The sequence below is a fragment of the Siphateles boraxobius genome, unplaced genomic scaffold (genome assembly GCF_051911475.1).
Source record: "Siphateles boraxobius isolate OS27281-9 unplaced genomic scaffold, OSU_SipBor_1 7, whole genome shotgun sequence".
NCBI lineage: Eukaryota > Metazoa > Chordata > Actinopteri > Cypriniformes > Leuciscidae > Siphateles > Siphateles boraxobius.
This window is the reverse complement of record NW_027509197.1, coordinates 26460586-26477790: the sequence shown is the minus strand read 5'-3', so window position 1 is coordinate 26477790 and position 17205 is coordinate 26460586. Positions and strand designations below refer to the sequence as shown.

The 17205-nt window shown below is 36.4% G+C and overlaps 2 protein-coding genes across 51 annotated transcripts in view; both read left to right on the top strand.

The window, feature by feature from the left end:
* Positions 1-17205, top strand: part of rpl8 (ribosomal protein L8) — a 113261-nt gene that overhangs the window by 36331 nt on the left and 59725 nt on the right. The gene's annotated exons all lie outside the window — the stretch shown is intronic.
* The window catches only part of caska (calcium/calmodulin-dependent serine protein kinase a), a 224112-nt gene that overhangs the window by 187737 nt on the left and 19170 nt on the right, over positions 1-17205 (top strand). For 11 of the 50 annotated variants that reach the window (XM_077215419.1, XM_077215412.1, XM_077215403.1 and 8 more), the window contains exons 6-18: positions 664-766; positions 1226-1404; positions 1715-1837; positions 2154-2237; positions 2486-2585; positions 3776-3793; positions 3913-4034; positions 6210-6287; positions 9837-9884; positions 10448-10528; positions 14709-14897; positions 15238-15316; positions 15762-15847. In XM_077215419.1, coding sequence (XP_077071534.1) covers positions 664-766; positions 1226-1404; positions 1715-1837; positions 2154-2237; positions 2486-2585; positions 3776-3793; positions 3913-4034; positions 6210-6287; positions 9837-9884; positions 10448-10528; positions 14709-14897; positions 15238-15316; positions 15762-15847 — 1290 coding nt within the window. The remainder of the gene's footprint in view (positions 1-663; positions 767-1225; positions 1405-1714; positions 1838-2153; positions 2238-2485; positions 2586-3775; positions 3794-3912; positions 4035-6209; positions 6288-9836; positions 9885-10447; positions 10529-14708; positions 14898-15237; positions 15317-15761; positions 15848-17205) is intronic. The other 39 variants (XM_077215443.1, XM_077215438.1, XM_077215433.1 and 36 more) reach the window with 7 other exon arrangements.

Here is a 17205-nt window from a genome sequence, read left to right as displayed (position 1 = left end):
AGGATTAACACTAAAAAAGTGTGCAGATCCTTTTAAAGGGGGAAGAGCATGTCTCAAAACCACATTTCAACTCCACCTCAGATCACATGACCACCAGATCAGATATATTAGGCCTGCTGAACAATGTTGAAACGATATTTAATCAATTTAAAATATTTAATTATTATATTATCTTATTTTTACATAGTTTCACTCATGGGTGATATTCCACTTGTTGAGATTTGATGAAAATGTCATGTACAAAGACTAAAAACAACAATACTTTTTTTATGATTCATACTTATTCATACTTATTATTATTTTTTTCTTCAAATTGACAAAACAGGACATTTCCATTTTACAATTTTTTTTTTTTTATCAAACCCCCTTCATTACCCACCCATCCAACATGTGTCAGTCATCCTTATGTGTAGATTGCTGGAATAAATCCACAAAAAACAAACAATTGAAACAATACTTTTGTTAAATATATTGTCTGGATTTTGTTTAAATAAACTTTTTCTTTCTTCATTGTTTATTGATAAATTAGTTTTCAGAAATCACTCAGATTCACATTACATATTTAATTAATCACAATGTTTCTTCACTTCCCTTGACTTTTTAATGTCAATTCCAGTGTGGTTTGTACAACAGAATAACGATGTTTTTTCTTTTTCACGGCAGCCTCATTGTGTGTTGCTAGCATCGAAGGAGAACTCTGCTCCAGTGAAACTGGGTGGCTTCGGTGTGGCTATACAGTTGGGAGAGTCCGGATTAGTGGCTGGAGGTACTTGGAAAAACCCTGTTTAGACTTGTAACATACGGCACATGGACATTTCCTGTGTACTCTACCTGCACTGCAAACTAGAGGCTTCAGTGATTCATGCATTGAGAAGCTTCTGGTCAACATTATTCATATGTAAAAGCATGTAATTGAAGTTAAATGAAGCACAAACTGCACAAAGAAATAACATCCTCTTTTCATTATATTGGCTTGAAGAACCGAAACTCGTCAGAATTTTAAAATATTAGTTCCTTATTTTATCATACAAAACCATTTAGGGCATAGTTCTTATCATTCAGGCGATGATTTTATCCTGATCCATGAGCTCTTTGTCACTACTGCTGTTTGTGAGAGACAGTGTATGCATGATTGTGCTGCTTGATTGTTTAAATGTTGAATCAGCAACAGCTCTTTTGTATGTATTTGAATGGATGCTCACGTGACATGCTGTCTGTGCCGTAGGCCGGGTGGGCACTCCGCACTTCATGGCCCCTGAGGTGGTGAAAAGAGAACCCTATGGGAAACCTGTGGATGTTTGGGGCTGTGGTGTCATTCTCTTCATCCTGCTGAGTGGCTGCCTGCCCTTCTATGGCACTAAAGAACGCCTGTTTGAAGCAATCATTAAAGGAAAATACAAGGTAGTAGTTTAATAGCATAGTCCGTCAAGACATGCTGGAAATATCTTCAAGGCCTTCAAAAGGGGCTGAAGTCAGGCTAATAAAATCTGCAACATATACTGATTTGTTTAAGGGCTTAGATTATGAGGAAAGAAAGCTGAAGTCAGTTACTTTTTACACATAAATCACTTTAGTCCATTGGTATCAAGTGTCGTTTTCGTCCGTGAAAATGTTGGCTGATTCTGAGCATTGATTCTGGCACTATCACCATTTTGGAGGGAAATGGTATCAGAGGATCTGGGTTTGTCCATTTATGTATGCGTGTGCTTTGCAGATGAACCCACGGCAGTGGGGCCACATCTCAGAGAGTGCCAAAGACCTGGTGCGTCGTATGCTGATGCTGGACCCTGCCGAGAGGATCACAGTGTATGAAGCTCTCAACCACCCCTGGCTCAAGGTATCAACATAACTCAAGAAATATCTGCTTACTGATCTTACGGAGTTTTATTATGATTGTTGTTGTTGTTGTTGCTGTTGTTGTTTTAATTAATAATACTTTTAAAACCATACAAACTGTATGCATTATATATACACTAATTATATATTATTTTTCAGCATTATGTTTTCTTAATATGCTTTATTATGTTTTTTTGTTTTTTTGTATTTGTGTTTATGTAGATTTACATATGTATCTGCAATAATTTTTGGACTTAAGTTGCCCTTCTTTTATGAGATGAATAAGCACCATTTGAAGTGTGTGTGTTTCCTGTTAGGAAAGAGATCGCTATGCCTACAAAATCCACCTTCTTGAAACAGTCGAGCAGCTGAGGAAGTTCAATGCCAGGAGGAAGCTAAAAGTGAGACATCGGCACTTTTTTGTCTTTACGTATTGTTTTAGCCACTGCTCTTGTGCATGATTCATGTGCATGTTCTTCAGTGTAATATAAAGTCCAACAATAAATAGTAATTAGGGCAGCCACATTGTACTATGTGCATTGCACTGTGAAAGTAAAAAGGATGGAAATACATGTTTAGAGGGGAATGTCAGCTAAATTCAGTTGTTGCAAAATATGCAGAGTTAATCTATATCTGTACGGCTTGACAGGGTGCAGTGCTCGCCGCAGTCTCAAGTCACAAGTTCAACTCTTTCTATGGCGACCCACCTGAAGAACTGCCTGACTTCTCTGAGGACCCTACTTCATCAGGTACTACACCAAACAGCAGTTATGCAACATGAGCTCCAACCCACTTCCTGAACTGGTGTTTTTTGTGCTGAATTATCGGTCTTGTAGTCTCTTATCACAGTGTTTTTGTTATTTTGATGTTATCTGCATGAGTCAGAGATAAAGAAATTAAGCTTGTTGGTAAATTGCTAAGACAAGCATTATGGTCATTATTGCGCACAATTTAAGGATTTTAATTGCTCCCAACACTGACCACAAATCATTTGGTTTATAGCCTGGTTCACATTTCCTGTTTATTTCTCATACCAATTGTGGTTACATCCTTTTTTCACTTAACACAGAATTTAAAAGGTTTGTTCACCCAAAAATTCTGTCATTAATTACTCAACCTAATGTCATTCCAAAACTGTGAGACTTTTGTTTGTTAATTTGTGGAAAACAAATTAAGATATGTTTAATAAAGTCTGAGTGATTTCTGTCCGTACATAGACAGCAACGCAACTACCAGTTTGACACTTCAAAAAGTTCATAAAGAGATTGTAAAACTAATCCCATGAATTGAGTGGTTTAGTCCAAATTTTCCGAAGACACGATCATTTTCTACGCTCAACAGATTGCATTTAGGCTTCTATTCACATATAAACATTCATTAACACAAACGTTATGATCAACGGAAGCTCAAGCATGTTTGTTTGACGTGCAAAAACCAATGAGGTTAATGAGGTTAACCAATAATATTCATTCTCGTGTGTTAAACAACACAATTGAGCTTCCATAAGAACCAATTAGGTTCATTCTTGTGCGTCAAGCAGGTTCGGTTGAGCTTCTGTTCATGTTCGATGATCAGTGTTTATATGTGAATAAAAGCTTGGATTCAATCTGTTTATCTTATAAGGCGATTCTGTCTCTTTAGAAATTTTGGACTAAACCACTCATTTGGATTTGTTTTATGATCACTTTATGATCTTTTTAAAGTGTCAAAGTGGTAGTTTGCGTAGCTGTCAATGGAGAGATTTTATTAAGATATTATTAAAAATATCTAATTTCATTTGAATGTGCATTTGTAAGTAGTTATTCACAAACTTCTCTAACTGATTGTTTTATATGTGCACTTAAGAGTGTGGTGAATCCTATCCCTAATCACATGACAATTCATCTCTGTATTGTTAAAGTAATATTTGTTGCTTGTTTCTATGCTGGCCACCTTGCAGGACTACTAGCTGCAGAAAGTAGGTGTCACTGTCTGTCCCTTTACGAAGTCTTGATTCTTTCAAATCAAGTTCATGCTTTTCTTGGGTATCTGAAGGTCATGGTGTTTGCTCACTTGTTTTTGTGTGTGCATGTAAAGGGGCTGTGTCACAAGTGCTGGACAGTTTGGAGGAGATCCATGCACTGACAGACTGCAGCGAGAAAGACCTGGACTTTCTACACAGCGTCTTCCAGGATCATCACCTCCACACATTGCTTGATGTAAGAGACTGTACTATTCAGGCAAATACACACATACACACCCCATAAAATACTTCCTCCTTTATACAACAGAAACGGTTGTGTTAAAATGCTGTTATATCTTGGTGTAATTAACTTGCTTTGAATTTTAAAGTAAATGTCACATTAGGATTTTCTTCTTTCTTTCTTCCATTTGATGAGTCAGCCAAAACCTAGTCTCGGCCTCGGATCATTCACAGACCTTCTGATGCATACTTCACATACAAATGGCAAGAGTTCACTGAGATTGCAGTTACAGTCTGATTAACTGGATTTGTGCAATTTCTGGGGATTTCAGAGTGCTAGTTTGTTAGCTAGATTAAAAAAAAAAAAAAATGAACACATTTATTTTACCTTTGCCTTCATCTACTGTTCAATTCAATGAAAACATTAAATAAATGAAATAACACTGTTAAGTGTGAATCTCAAAATGATTGCCCATTTTTCATACTGTATAATATAATGTTGTGATGCGTAAATTCACATGTAGCATTTAACACAACTGATTTGAACTATTAGCCAAACTTAGGCTATGCTATAACCTGTGTAAACAGGTTGGATTTGGTTTCTTGACGTTTAACATACAGTTTTTAGCCAAATCATATTTCAGTATACTCATTGCTGGCAGAGCCCCTGAGCAGAGATTTGTGGGTAGTTGCACACAAGTACTAGTTCAGGATTTGTTCTTAGTGACTTCCACAGTGGGCTGCTAACAGCCTACAATCTTGATTATTACCCTTCCACTACCCAAACAAAAATCCATCCATGCTACAGATATCAATTTACTTGAAATAATTCGCCACAACTAACTTTCAGTTTCTTTTCTGGCTCCCACAGCTGATCAGACAATAAATGTCAGTAGAGCAATTTCAGAATTTCCCATTCAGCTTTCAACAGAAAATTTTTGTGTTGATTTATTTTGTTTGTTTATTTGAGAACTCAATGGACTTTGTTCATGCATTGTTCTTTGTTCATTCATTGCAAGCACTCACGCTGTGTGGCCTCGGCACACACACACACGCGTGCACTTGTGTTTTTCTTTAGTATTATGGCATTATGCACATTTTTGTGTGTGTGAATAAGTGCAGCTGTGGACTCTCTTCCCAGTCTCTATATTTATGTGTGTTTGTCTGTATACCAAGGCATCTATAGAGTGGCATACAGCTTGGTACAACCCAGTGTGGATGATAGGGTCTGTCTCCATAGCCACAGGCCAGAGGAAAGCAGAGAGGAGGGCTCTGTGGGTAAGATTATCACTAGGAGGCTGTGAATGCATGTCGTCTCATTGAGAACTCAACTCCTACCCTGAATAGGGAGGGAAACAATAGCACCTATTGTCAACCTCCGTGCTTTTTACTGTTGTGGCTCCAACAGTATCTGTGTATCAGAAGAGTTACTCCAGACTTTGCCATCCTCTCCATTCAAGCTCTGAGTGTAACTCTATCTTCATGAAACAGAGGACAGAGGGGTTGAGATCCTATCAGGACCAACTTTGTCTGGAGTTTAACTTCGGTTTTGGTTGTTTTTTCTTTGGCTGTGGTGAGTAACCTGGGATATTTTTATATTTATTGTTGCTGAAGGTGTTGCAACATTTGCTTTTACCCTTAAACTCAGCTAAAACTGTATGTGTGAGATTGTGAAATATAGATGAAGAACGGATATCCTGTGCACTCTAAAAGGATGTGATAGAGTTGTGATTCTGGCCATGAAATGGCTTGCCCTGCTTGGGTTGGCACTCGAGCTAAGCCACTGAAGAATCACATATTAACAGATGTGTTTTACAAGAATATTTAAATGCAAATTACTCACAGCATACTGCAGCTGACTCAGAATAATGTACCTGTTGAATTCTGGAGACATGGAGAACATCTGTTAATGCAGTTACAGCTGTTCATCACTGGAATAAATTTCAGAAAAGTATTTACTTATATGTCTTATAAGAAAATGATAACATTTTGCTGGAAAATCTGTAGCCTGTTACATGCAATAGAGCTGCTCGGTTGTGGTGTCAATTTGCAGGCCCCAAACAAAAGCAGCTATGTCAGTGAAATGTTATTGTTTGAGAGGGTTAACTTCTTATTTTTTTCCCTCTATTCAAAAAGCAAAAGGAGCCAAGGAGTCTTCTGATTATTGTTCTGTCCATTTTCACCTTTTCAGCTATACGACAAGATAAACACCAAGTCTTCACCGCAAATCAGGAATCCTGCAAGTGACGCAGTAGCGAGAGCCAAAGAGGTGAGTGCAGGCTACAGTAACGGAAAGATGCTGTTGTAGTTGCAAATAAAACATTATGAGGTCCAGAGAGGTTCCTAGCACAAGTTTAATTACCTTCATTGTAGTTTTTACTTGTTTGTCAATTTAAAAAAAAACTCTACCAGGACAATTTTTTCCCCCCACTTTTATGCACATCCTGTCCATTTAGTTTAATGCCTCTTTTCAATTTCTTCAACAAGAAAGTATGTTAATGTTTATGTTAATTCAGAATGACATTTTAAATATTTAATACTCTACTGAATATTTTGGTGTGTTTGTACTCCTTTTTTCACAACTATTCTGTCTAGTTTATATTTCCATTTTAATAAAGTTCATCTGGATATTCAGAAATGACTCACTGCTTGACCTACTCACACCTTGGCTTTCCTAGAAACTGAATTTCATCACTGCATATTTCTATCATGGTTTTTTCACTTCTGCTCTGTGGCTTTTTTCATAGTTAATTGACGAATTTGTTCAAAATTCATTTATAACACTATACTAGAAGTGAGCTACATTTTCATATTATAACTGAAAGCTGATAACATGGTAAAAAAAACACATTATATACATTTTGTTAAAATAACATTTATTTTACAGATGATGGTCGCACAAATTTGAGCTTTTCAAATAGCAAATCTGTTTTAGTAATTTTATAGCGTCTCTGTTCATATCTGTTATTTAGAAAGCACCATGTGACAGATATTCATGTAACTTTATATAGTTTAACAGAAGGCCTCAACCAGAACAAAAATTGTAGTCAATGCCTCTTATAATTTTTTATCTCAGTGTATGATTTATTTAACATTTACAGATCCATAGTGGTCTATTGCTTGTGTGAACACATGCCTGTTTTCTTCCTGGTGAATTAGAATGCATTCAAACCAACTGCAGTCAAAAATCCACATTAACAAGTGAATGTTTTTGTTTGCTTTTACCTACGGAGTAGACTAGAAAAAAAATTGAATAATGATTGTGTGGATTTGGACAAAGCAGCTCTTTTATCGCCATTGATATTTAAGTGCAGAAGATTATAATTGAGGTCACAGAGACTGACATGACGCTTCTCAATTTACCTAAAAGTAAATTTGAGAAAGTGAAAATTCATTTAGCTTGGTGATCTTATCGGGCTGTATATTAGATGTGTGACTGTCTATGTGCTTTTCCTCACTGTTGGCTGAAGCGTTTGCTCTCTTCATTTGCACAGAAACTGTTATAATCCTCTCAATTAACACAAATAGACAGTGAATAGTTATACTAGTGGTTATATTTTGTCCTTAACACATTAAATGAAGTTTAACTATCCATTAACCACATAATCCAGTAACTTTACGAGCATTCCAAAAAAATCCTTTGCTGGCTCTAGAGACATTGATATAGTATTTTTTATAAACAGCTGCTGTTAATGAGGACAGGTGGGCAGGAAAGGTAATGTTAACCAAAAGTCAAGGTGATGCAGTCTAAAATGTAGCAAAAGTTAATGTAACAATTTAATTAATTTAATTCAATGTAATAAATATTATGGTAATAATTGGAAATTATGATGGATTTCTTTACATCCTCATTTATATTCACTCTATCTCTTTGGTTAATGAATGTTATTGATTTTTAGGGCTGCCCCCGATTAAAGATTTTAGGTGTAATAGGTGACCAGTCGCATGTTCATGATATTAAATGAATTACTTTAAATTACAAATTAGCATGATGTAAGCGCATGCTTATCATTTGCAACGGCGCACTAGGAAAAGTAATAATTTTGAATTTGTCAGAAAAAAACAGCAAGGAGACTTGTTGAATAATTTATAGGTAAACTAGTGTTTTCTGAGTCTGTGTCGGCTGCAAAGATGAATTTGACGTTTCATGCGGATTACGTAGTCAGAGAAAATTTGTTTTCAAATTTGAATTGGTTAATTTAAAAGTAGCCATTTCAAGCTTGCTATAGACATATAGTGTATGTCTTTGAGGCATGTATATGCTTGTGTGAGTATTGATATCGGATAATTTTTGTAGCACGCTCCAGAAAGACGTACATGGAGACAGAGATGGCAGAAAGTCCATCCTGTTTGTTCTTTTTATTTTACAAAAGCTTGAGTGTTCTTGTTCACAAAAATAAAAATAGACACGGTTTCAAATGATGTATTAGTCTATTATAAGTTAATTTTGCTGTTGATGCACTTTAATTCAATGCACTTTAAATATGGAAGTGGAAATCTCCTCAACCACCACCAATGTCTAGCATCCACCTGGATGATACGACGGCAGCCATATTGCGCCAGAACGCCCACCACACACCAGTTTATTGGTGGAGAGGAGACTGAGAGATAACATTAGAGTGAGCGGCCATGTAAGGTGGCTAACATTAGGTTGCTACTTACATGTTTAAAATGATAAGCCATATTTGAGGTTGATGAAAGGAAGATGAACATTTGGATTTCCTGCCCGACATAGGTTTCTGTAATTACCACATTTACCAGCATGTTAATGATCTGTCCGTCATGGCCTGTGTTACTTCATCACTTCCTGTAGACGTTTTTTTCTGTGACTAACCAACTAACTAAAATTTGGTCGACTAAGACTAATGTGTAGTCAACTATTAGGGGGCAGGCCTATTGATCTTATTGTCAATGATTCATCTATGTATGTATGTGAATTTGTTTTTCTTTTTTTAAATTTATTTTTACTAAATGTTCCGGTGAAACGACAGACTTCTCTCTGGTGATGTATGTCGGACTTCTCCAATCATTTAGTTAGCTTAAACATGCCAATCCACAACCGACTGCAAGCTCACATTTATTTACATGTTCTTTACAATAGGGAGGAAAGATCTGTTAAAATGGGTTGTGAATGTTGTTGACTTAAAGTTAGCGAACCTAAACTTATGATGTTTTAACATATATTAATTGCATCAACTGGAACTTTCTGAATATGTCAACGAATCCTAACTTGATGCTATCTGATAAGCTTGATCAAACAGATGTGTTAAACAGATTTTCATTTTCAAGTTCCCATAAAAAGATTAAAGTAATGTTATTTTGGATAGTTAAAACCATCTGCATTCTCTAAGATAAAAAAGTAAGTTTAAAACTAGTCTTGATGGTTACTTCTGGTCTTAATCTATAGTTTGATGGCCTTCCTCAGTGGTTCTCTTAGTCTTAACTTCTCTAAAACCTTCTTCTCAGTCACAAGCCACACAACCTATAAAGCTCAACCACTTCCTTTAGTATTGCACATCAAAAAGGTACTCAGGCTGGCTGGTGATTAAAGAGCTGTGCTCTCGAATAACCCTCCTTGGCCTCTTGCTTGTGATCACTGTCAGTGGTGAAATGCTTAAGGATTATCCTCTTTGTATTGCTTAGAGCCAGCAGGGCGGAAACTAACCCCTCACCTCTCACTGTTTTCCTGAGCGACTGAATCTTGCGGAGACAGCGAAATGCCTACCTCCAAAATTCAGCCTTCGACTCTGCTGCTTCTTACACAGACTATATGTATCAAATGTTATAAAACTCTCCTGTGTGTGTCTCTCATGCTAAGACCTCTGCTGAAGACGGGTCGAGCACGGCTTTGAAACATCTGGAATATGTAAGCTGCAGACATTTTCCCAATCTTATGTCCACTTCTTTTTACCACTTTTGTAGAACATGTGGAAATTTATAGGTACACAGATTCTTTTAAATGTCTGAGCTTTACATTTAGTGATGTTGACTGGCAGTGAGGGGCTGCCAGATGGGTTTAAACATTGATTAGAGCTCATTAGAGATGATTAGTGTGGTTTCAAAAGACGTTCAGTTTCCGGCGCTCAAAAGCATTCAGCGGGGAGTTGTGACATATCTGCAGTTCTGTGCCAAATCACCCCCTTCCCACCTGACCTGTACCACCCCGCCAATAGAAGGGCCAAATGAGTCCAGACAGCAGTGCTGATTGGTCACATGGGGTTTAAGGGTCATTCCAGAAATTTTTGTATGTGTGCGTGTCTGTTCTGATATATGGTGTGTGGGGTCTCAGCAGTCCAGCTCAAAGTTGTGTTGCAGTGTATGAGATTAAAAAGCCTATGTCAGATATAGCATCTTTACTCACCTCAAGAGATATACTTAGCATGGAGATGACAGCCTGAGGTAAAGGCTGATGACTCTGTCTGTCTGTAGGTACTGGAGGAGATTTCATGCTACCCGGAGAATGCAGACGCTAAAGAACTGAGACGGATCCTGTCCCAGCCCCATTTCATGGTGAGTCACAGCAACACAGCTCAAATTCTTTTCATAATCTTTTTACAAAAACACCTCAACAAGTCAATATGAAATAAAAATTGTATAACCCTATTTACTTTCCTTAATGCACATTCTAGTCTTATTATAAATGAATTATCGGTCCATGTTATTCTTTATAATATTTAATCAACATGTAACCTTCCTCTTCCTGATGTGAGTTTGGCTGTGCGGACTTTTGGATAATGGTAGCTAATTGCCACATATCTATTTAGTAATTATCACAAGAAACTAATACTTTTATTCAGCAAGGACATATTTATTTACACATGACAGTAAATAAGTATGTATAATGCTGTTTTTTTTTTTTAGCTTTCTATTCATCAAAGAATCCTGAAAAATATGTCGCACAGTTTCATCAAAAATAATAAGCGGCACAACTGTTTTCAACTGTTAATAATAAGAGTTTTTTTTTATCACCAAAACAACATATTAGATTGATTTCTGAAAGATCATGTGACACTGAAGAGACTGCTGAAAATTCAGCTTTGCCATCACAGGAATTTTTTAAATATAAAAGAAAAATTTTAAATATATTAAAATAGAAAAATCGATATATTTAAATTGCAAAATTTCACAGTATTACTGTGAGAGAGCTTAGGAGGCTTCTTTCAAAAACACGAACAAAACCTTCTGACCCGAAACTTTTTAATTGCAGTATATGTTGCATTACGAAAGTAAAATGGTTTGTGTACGTCATTTCATATTGACTTTAAGAATTCTCAAGGCTATCCTTATTATAATCTTAGTGTTAGAGACCACTGCTAACATCATGAAGTAAGTTAAACAGCAAAAGTGTATTCTTCAAGTTTGCTTAAATTTCAGTCAGCAAAACTATCTTTGAGAGATTAATTAGAGCACTTGTACGTTGTCTTTATTAGGGTAAATCTGTTTATTCAGGATGTTGTCAGCAGATTTATTTCACCATCTCAGTCTTTGCAATCCTTTTCTGAAATCTTCTATAATCAATGAGATATTCGTCCGTTGTGTTCAGAGCATTGTTATCAGCTGGACAAACAACCTCATGACAGATGAAGCAGAGAGTTTGCCCTTTGCCCTTCAAACCGACTGTTTGTGAGGGTTTCGCTGATTAAAGATTCCTCCACTTTTTACACAGAAAACGAAAACGTCCTCCCCAGTTCAAAAATTCAAAAGAAACTTTAATATCACATAACTCTACAGGTTTACCTTTCAATCAGAGGTTATAGTGAGGGTGAGAATTGTTGGTGAGATTAAAAGTAAAAAAGTATAGGAAAATGTAATTCTTCAAAGTGTGTGAGATAAGTGATGTGTCATGGAACACTGAGCGAGATTGATTAAATTAATCTGGCATAATCCAGGCTGCAAGGGACTTATTTGGGGGCTTTTTACAATGTTTTTACTTCCACTTGAACTGGGGATTTAGTACAGAACTGAGAGAAATAAAGAGGGAACGGTTGCTTTCAAAAAGTCAAAAAGAGCTCATGCGTGAAAAAAGCAACTTATCACCACCTCCGTCAGCAAGATCCAGAGTGCGTGTGTGTGTGTGTGTGTGTGTGTGTGTGTGTGTGTGTGTGTGTGTGTGTGTGTGTGTGTGTGTGTGTGTTGGGGGGCAGAAAAGAGATAAAATGCAAGAGAGGAGGGAGGCACCATCAGGTACTAGCTGTAGAATTCCAGCTTGACCTTACCTTCGATACTTTTCTCACACTCTTATAATTCCACACAAGATGGTAGTGTCAGATGAGCTGGCAAGAAAAGAGACAAAGTTTGTGGTGCTTATTATTATTAATTAATTTGGTTATGCTCTGCACACTTTTAGGAAGGTAGACAGTCATACATAGTCAACTAGATTTGTACACTACTGTTCAAACGTGCAGGGTCTGTAAGATCCTCTTTTTTTAACAAAGTGAATAAATTGATCAAATGTGACTGTAATGTGACTTTTACATTGATACAAAAAATATATTCTATTCTAATCTAATCTATTATTATGGTTTTCACAAGAATATTAAGCAGCAGAACTGTTTTCAACAATGATAGTAAGAAATGTTTTTTGAGCAGCAAATCACCATATTAAAATGATTTCCGAAGGATCATGTGACACTGAAGACTGGAGTAATGACTGCTGAAAAATCAGCTTTGCCATCATAGGAATAAATACAATTTTAATTGTAAATTGTAATAACATTTCAAAAGATTACTGTTTTTACTGTATTTTTGTTAAAATAAATACAGCCTGGTTGAGAATAAGAGACTTCTACGAAAAAAAAGCCCAAAGTCCAGTTCATTTCACAAGAAAACATGAGTGGTGCTTGCACAACTCGCCTCCTTGATTGATTACCAAGACATTGCTCTGTGATTGCTAATGTGATCTGGGTGGATTTTAGTGCATTACTATCTGCTTGTTAGTGTGTTTTGAGTGTTTACCAGCTGGTTGCTTACTAGCTCAGTAAGGGCTGTCAACTTTTGAGCTCAGCTTGGAGTGAGATTTTTCACGATTCGATTACCTGGTTGCCTTAAAATTATAAGTTCATTGAAATGAAAAATTTGAGTTACCATTAATACATTGAAGGATATTGGTTTAATAAATAGAAACTCAAAATATGATGTTATCTAAACAACACTAATAATCTAAGTTGATTTGACAAAAGATAAGTTGTGATAAATCATGAAAATACATTTACTGTGTTCTGTAATCCCATATTCCATTTTTAGGTCCTGACTCTCTGTGGTCATTAAAAATCCCATGGCACTTCTCGTAAAGAGTAGGGGTGTAACCCTGGTGTCCTGGCCACATTCCCTCCAGTGGCCCTTGCCAATCATGGCCTCCTAATAATCCCAATTCAATCCCATCCATTGAATTGGCTCTATCACTCTCTCTCCTCTCTCCACCTATAGCTGGTGTGTTGTGAGCGCACTGGCGCGTTGTACTGTGGCTGCCGTCGCATCATCCAAGTGGATGCTGCACACTGGTGGTGGTTGAGGAGAGATTCCCTGATATGATTGTAAAGCCCTTTAGGTGTACAGTAGTACATATGAAACGTGCTATATAAATGCCTCATTCTCATTAATTAAAGTATCTATCAATAATGGGGACCTTTTGCCCCTTCCTGGTGAGCCTTTTACCTCCAGAGTGTACCTCCATGTACATTATAAGATTTTTATGCAAAAAACACTTTAATAATTAATAATTTTCCCACAAAATATGTTAAAACAATTAATGTTTAATTAAAACCTAGGCCTATAGATTTTTATAAAATCATATTGAAAAGCACATGTTCTATTTAGCCTCATTGTACCCTACCCTATAGTACATGTTCATTTTTCTCAAAGAAAAAAAAACTTTCTCAACTAATGTTGTAAACTATACAGAGAACCCTTTCAGCTGATATTGTTATTAAATGTTAATTTACAACTGATTTGTATATTGCATATTAGGTGTTTTTATAAATATACTTTTATAATAAAAATAATTTTGTTATAATACTAACTTTTTAATGATATTAGAGCAAAGAAAATGAATATGTAATATAGTGCTTTTTCTTTGCAAAATGCTCTTCTCTAGTGTTCATTTTTCTCATTAACTGTACAGTTTATGGCCACTGAATGACTTTTCTGAGGTTAATGTAACATTATGTGGCATTGTTTACAAGCTGTTTTATCCGCAGTTGAAACAATGATTGAGCCATTACTGTACATGACACATGATACATTTCAATAAGTTGTACTGGTTCTTTCAATATACCTTCTGATGTTCGTTTATGTTTATTCTGTGCTGTAACAAACAGTAGTAAAAAGTAGGCCTAAGCGATGATCGGTACAAGTGTGCTCCCGTTTCACTTGATCTGAGGCGCTACAGCGATCTATCACACCATATTGAAAGCGCCAAAACGGTATTTATTGTTTGAATTTCGTAAAACAAAACTTACGTTTTACAGCTAAGACTTTTTGTGATTTAGCACATTGTCTGTGTCCTCTTTGCTCCATGATGTTTTTTAACTGTGTGAGAAAATGTACTAGTGGTGTGAGAGTGTGAGAACAGTGCCAATAGCATGACTCTCACACTGAATGGCAGCCCTGGCTGTAGGTACCTCCAGTATAAGTCTATGAGATTTTGTTGTTTGTGTGTGTCATATATCTCTCTCTATTATTTTCTTTCAAGGCCTTACTTCAGACTCATGATGTTGTGGCACATGAGGTGTACAGTGACGAGGCACTAAGGGTCACTCCACCACCTACATCACCATACCTCAACGGAGACTCACCTGAAAGCACGAACGGAGACATGGACATAGAGAATGTCACACGGGTGCGCCTTGTTCAGTTCCAGAAGAACACAGACGAACCAATGGTATGAATGCTTAATTTTACATGTACACATATATAAACCTTAAGACTTATATGTCTTGCATGAACTTGAGAACAGTTTCTTATATAGTTAGCTATTATCGCTACTCTTTAAACTTTAGAGGTTTTGATCCCTCCACTTTCTAAGTGTGCAAACGCTAGCTTTGCACATTAGATATCCTGTGTTGTAAGATTCTGCACGCATTTTGCCACCCTGAGCTGATGGTGTTGTTGATTAGGTTCTCATAGTGGTTACAATTTATATCCACATGTTAGTCAAACTTCCTGAAAGCTTGACGTTCTCATCAATGTGGCTTCAAATAAGTTTGTGGGTACTGTTTCAGGGCATCACATTGAAAATGAACGACCTGAACCATTGCATTGTGGCAAGAATAATGCATGGAGGAATGATCCACAGACAAGGTACATGCACCAGATCATTTTCCCTTAAACCCCTGGTAGTCTTTAAAAATTCACACCACACTGCTACATACACTGCAGCCACTTCTATATTTTCATATCTCCATAAACACTTGATAAATTAATATGAATGAGATGCAACCCATGCTGCTTCAAAACAGACCACTCAACACACATTTCTACATGGTAAGCTTGAGAGTGTGTGCTATCACCTTGTGACCTGTCACCTTGCACAATCTCTTAGAACTTGGCAGCAGTGTAACACTAACGTAAAGAACTTACCCACATGCCAAACACACACACACGCCATCATCAAGTGTCTCATACATGCAGCCTGTAAGCAGGACAATCTCATGAAGTGAACGTAGTCAAGATAGATATCAAATTATAAAGACTGTAATACTACGTCATTTATTAACATGTAATTTGTCACTTTGTCACAAATCAGGAACCTTACACATTGGAGATGAGATCAGAGAGATCAACGGCATAAGCGTAGCAAATCAAACGGTGGAGCAGCTTCAGAAGATGCTTGTGAGTGGGAACATAATTAGTTTCAAGCTGTGGTGTTTCAAGGAATAGTTTACCCAAACATTTAAATTGTTACCATTTACTCACACTCATGTTGTTTGAACTATGAGGGGTTTTTTTTTTCATGGAACACAAATGGAGTTATCTAGCAAAATGACCTGACTCCCAGACCTCAACCACTGATGACTTACAGTAGATTTAGTAATTTTTCTAAAGGTGGTCCATTCGACTGTAAGTGCCCTGCAAGTGGACTTCACAGGTTAAATAAGATAAAATACACATCTAATAACCAAATTGCATTCTTTTTCATATTAAACATCGTAACAGACATTTATCACTCAGTTTAGCTCTTTCAAATATGAAATATAAAAAATATATATATAAAATTAAATGATAAAGGTAATTACTTAAATACACATGGATGTCACTTGTGTATTACACAAATGTATGGCAATTTATATTTATTTACATTTCTTTATATTTATTTTTTATGTCATCATACCTTAAAATCGGCATGAAACGGAAGTTTCGAGCGTCTTTTCTTCCCTATTGAGCCTTTCATATGAGTTATACTACAGGGCCTCCGCATCGCTTCACGTCGTGACCGCATTACCACCTCGGTTGTGCATTATTTGCCCTTTTATTATCAACGGCCTGTCGTCAGTTATCCCTTACTTAATGGGGTGGTATAATGCCCTTTTCACAATATGTAAAATAAGTCTCTGATGAGCTTCAAGAGCTTGTGTGTTAGCAGCTACGATTACATCACACAGCCATGCACTGAACATTTCAAAAACTTTTAGCCTTTTATGTTCAAACCAGAGTCTGACAAAGATGGAGAGACTCAAGAAGAAGTGACAACATGTAGAATGCAGCAGTACATTTCTGAATGGTTAGTTAATGAATTTATGTAGCTGATGTGTTAACTATCTTCTAGCCATTAATTAGCATGTTCTGTCATGATATTCTATAAATCGTGTTCCCGTGGGCGGGGTTTATGTAAATTTTAGGGTTAGTGATGTCACTAACCCTTGAGGAAGCTCGTGTAGTCCCTACCAGCTGTTTGTTGTAGTTTTTGAAAAGTGATTTCTGTAAAAGGAAATATGTTGTTCCAATAAGTTGTTAAATTGTTCCACCCTCACTCTGGTAAAAACATCATCGGAAAAGAGATGTCATTGCAAGGGGGAGTAGGTTTTTTTTTTTTTTTCATTAAAGATTAAGAGGGCACATTATTTAAAAACAATGATGTGCATGGATACATTATTTACATATAATAATAAACACTGCAATATTCCATAAAAATAAAAATTATAAATTTTGATTTCATGGTGACTTTAAACTCTAATTTGTTACATAAGCAC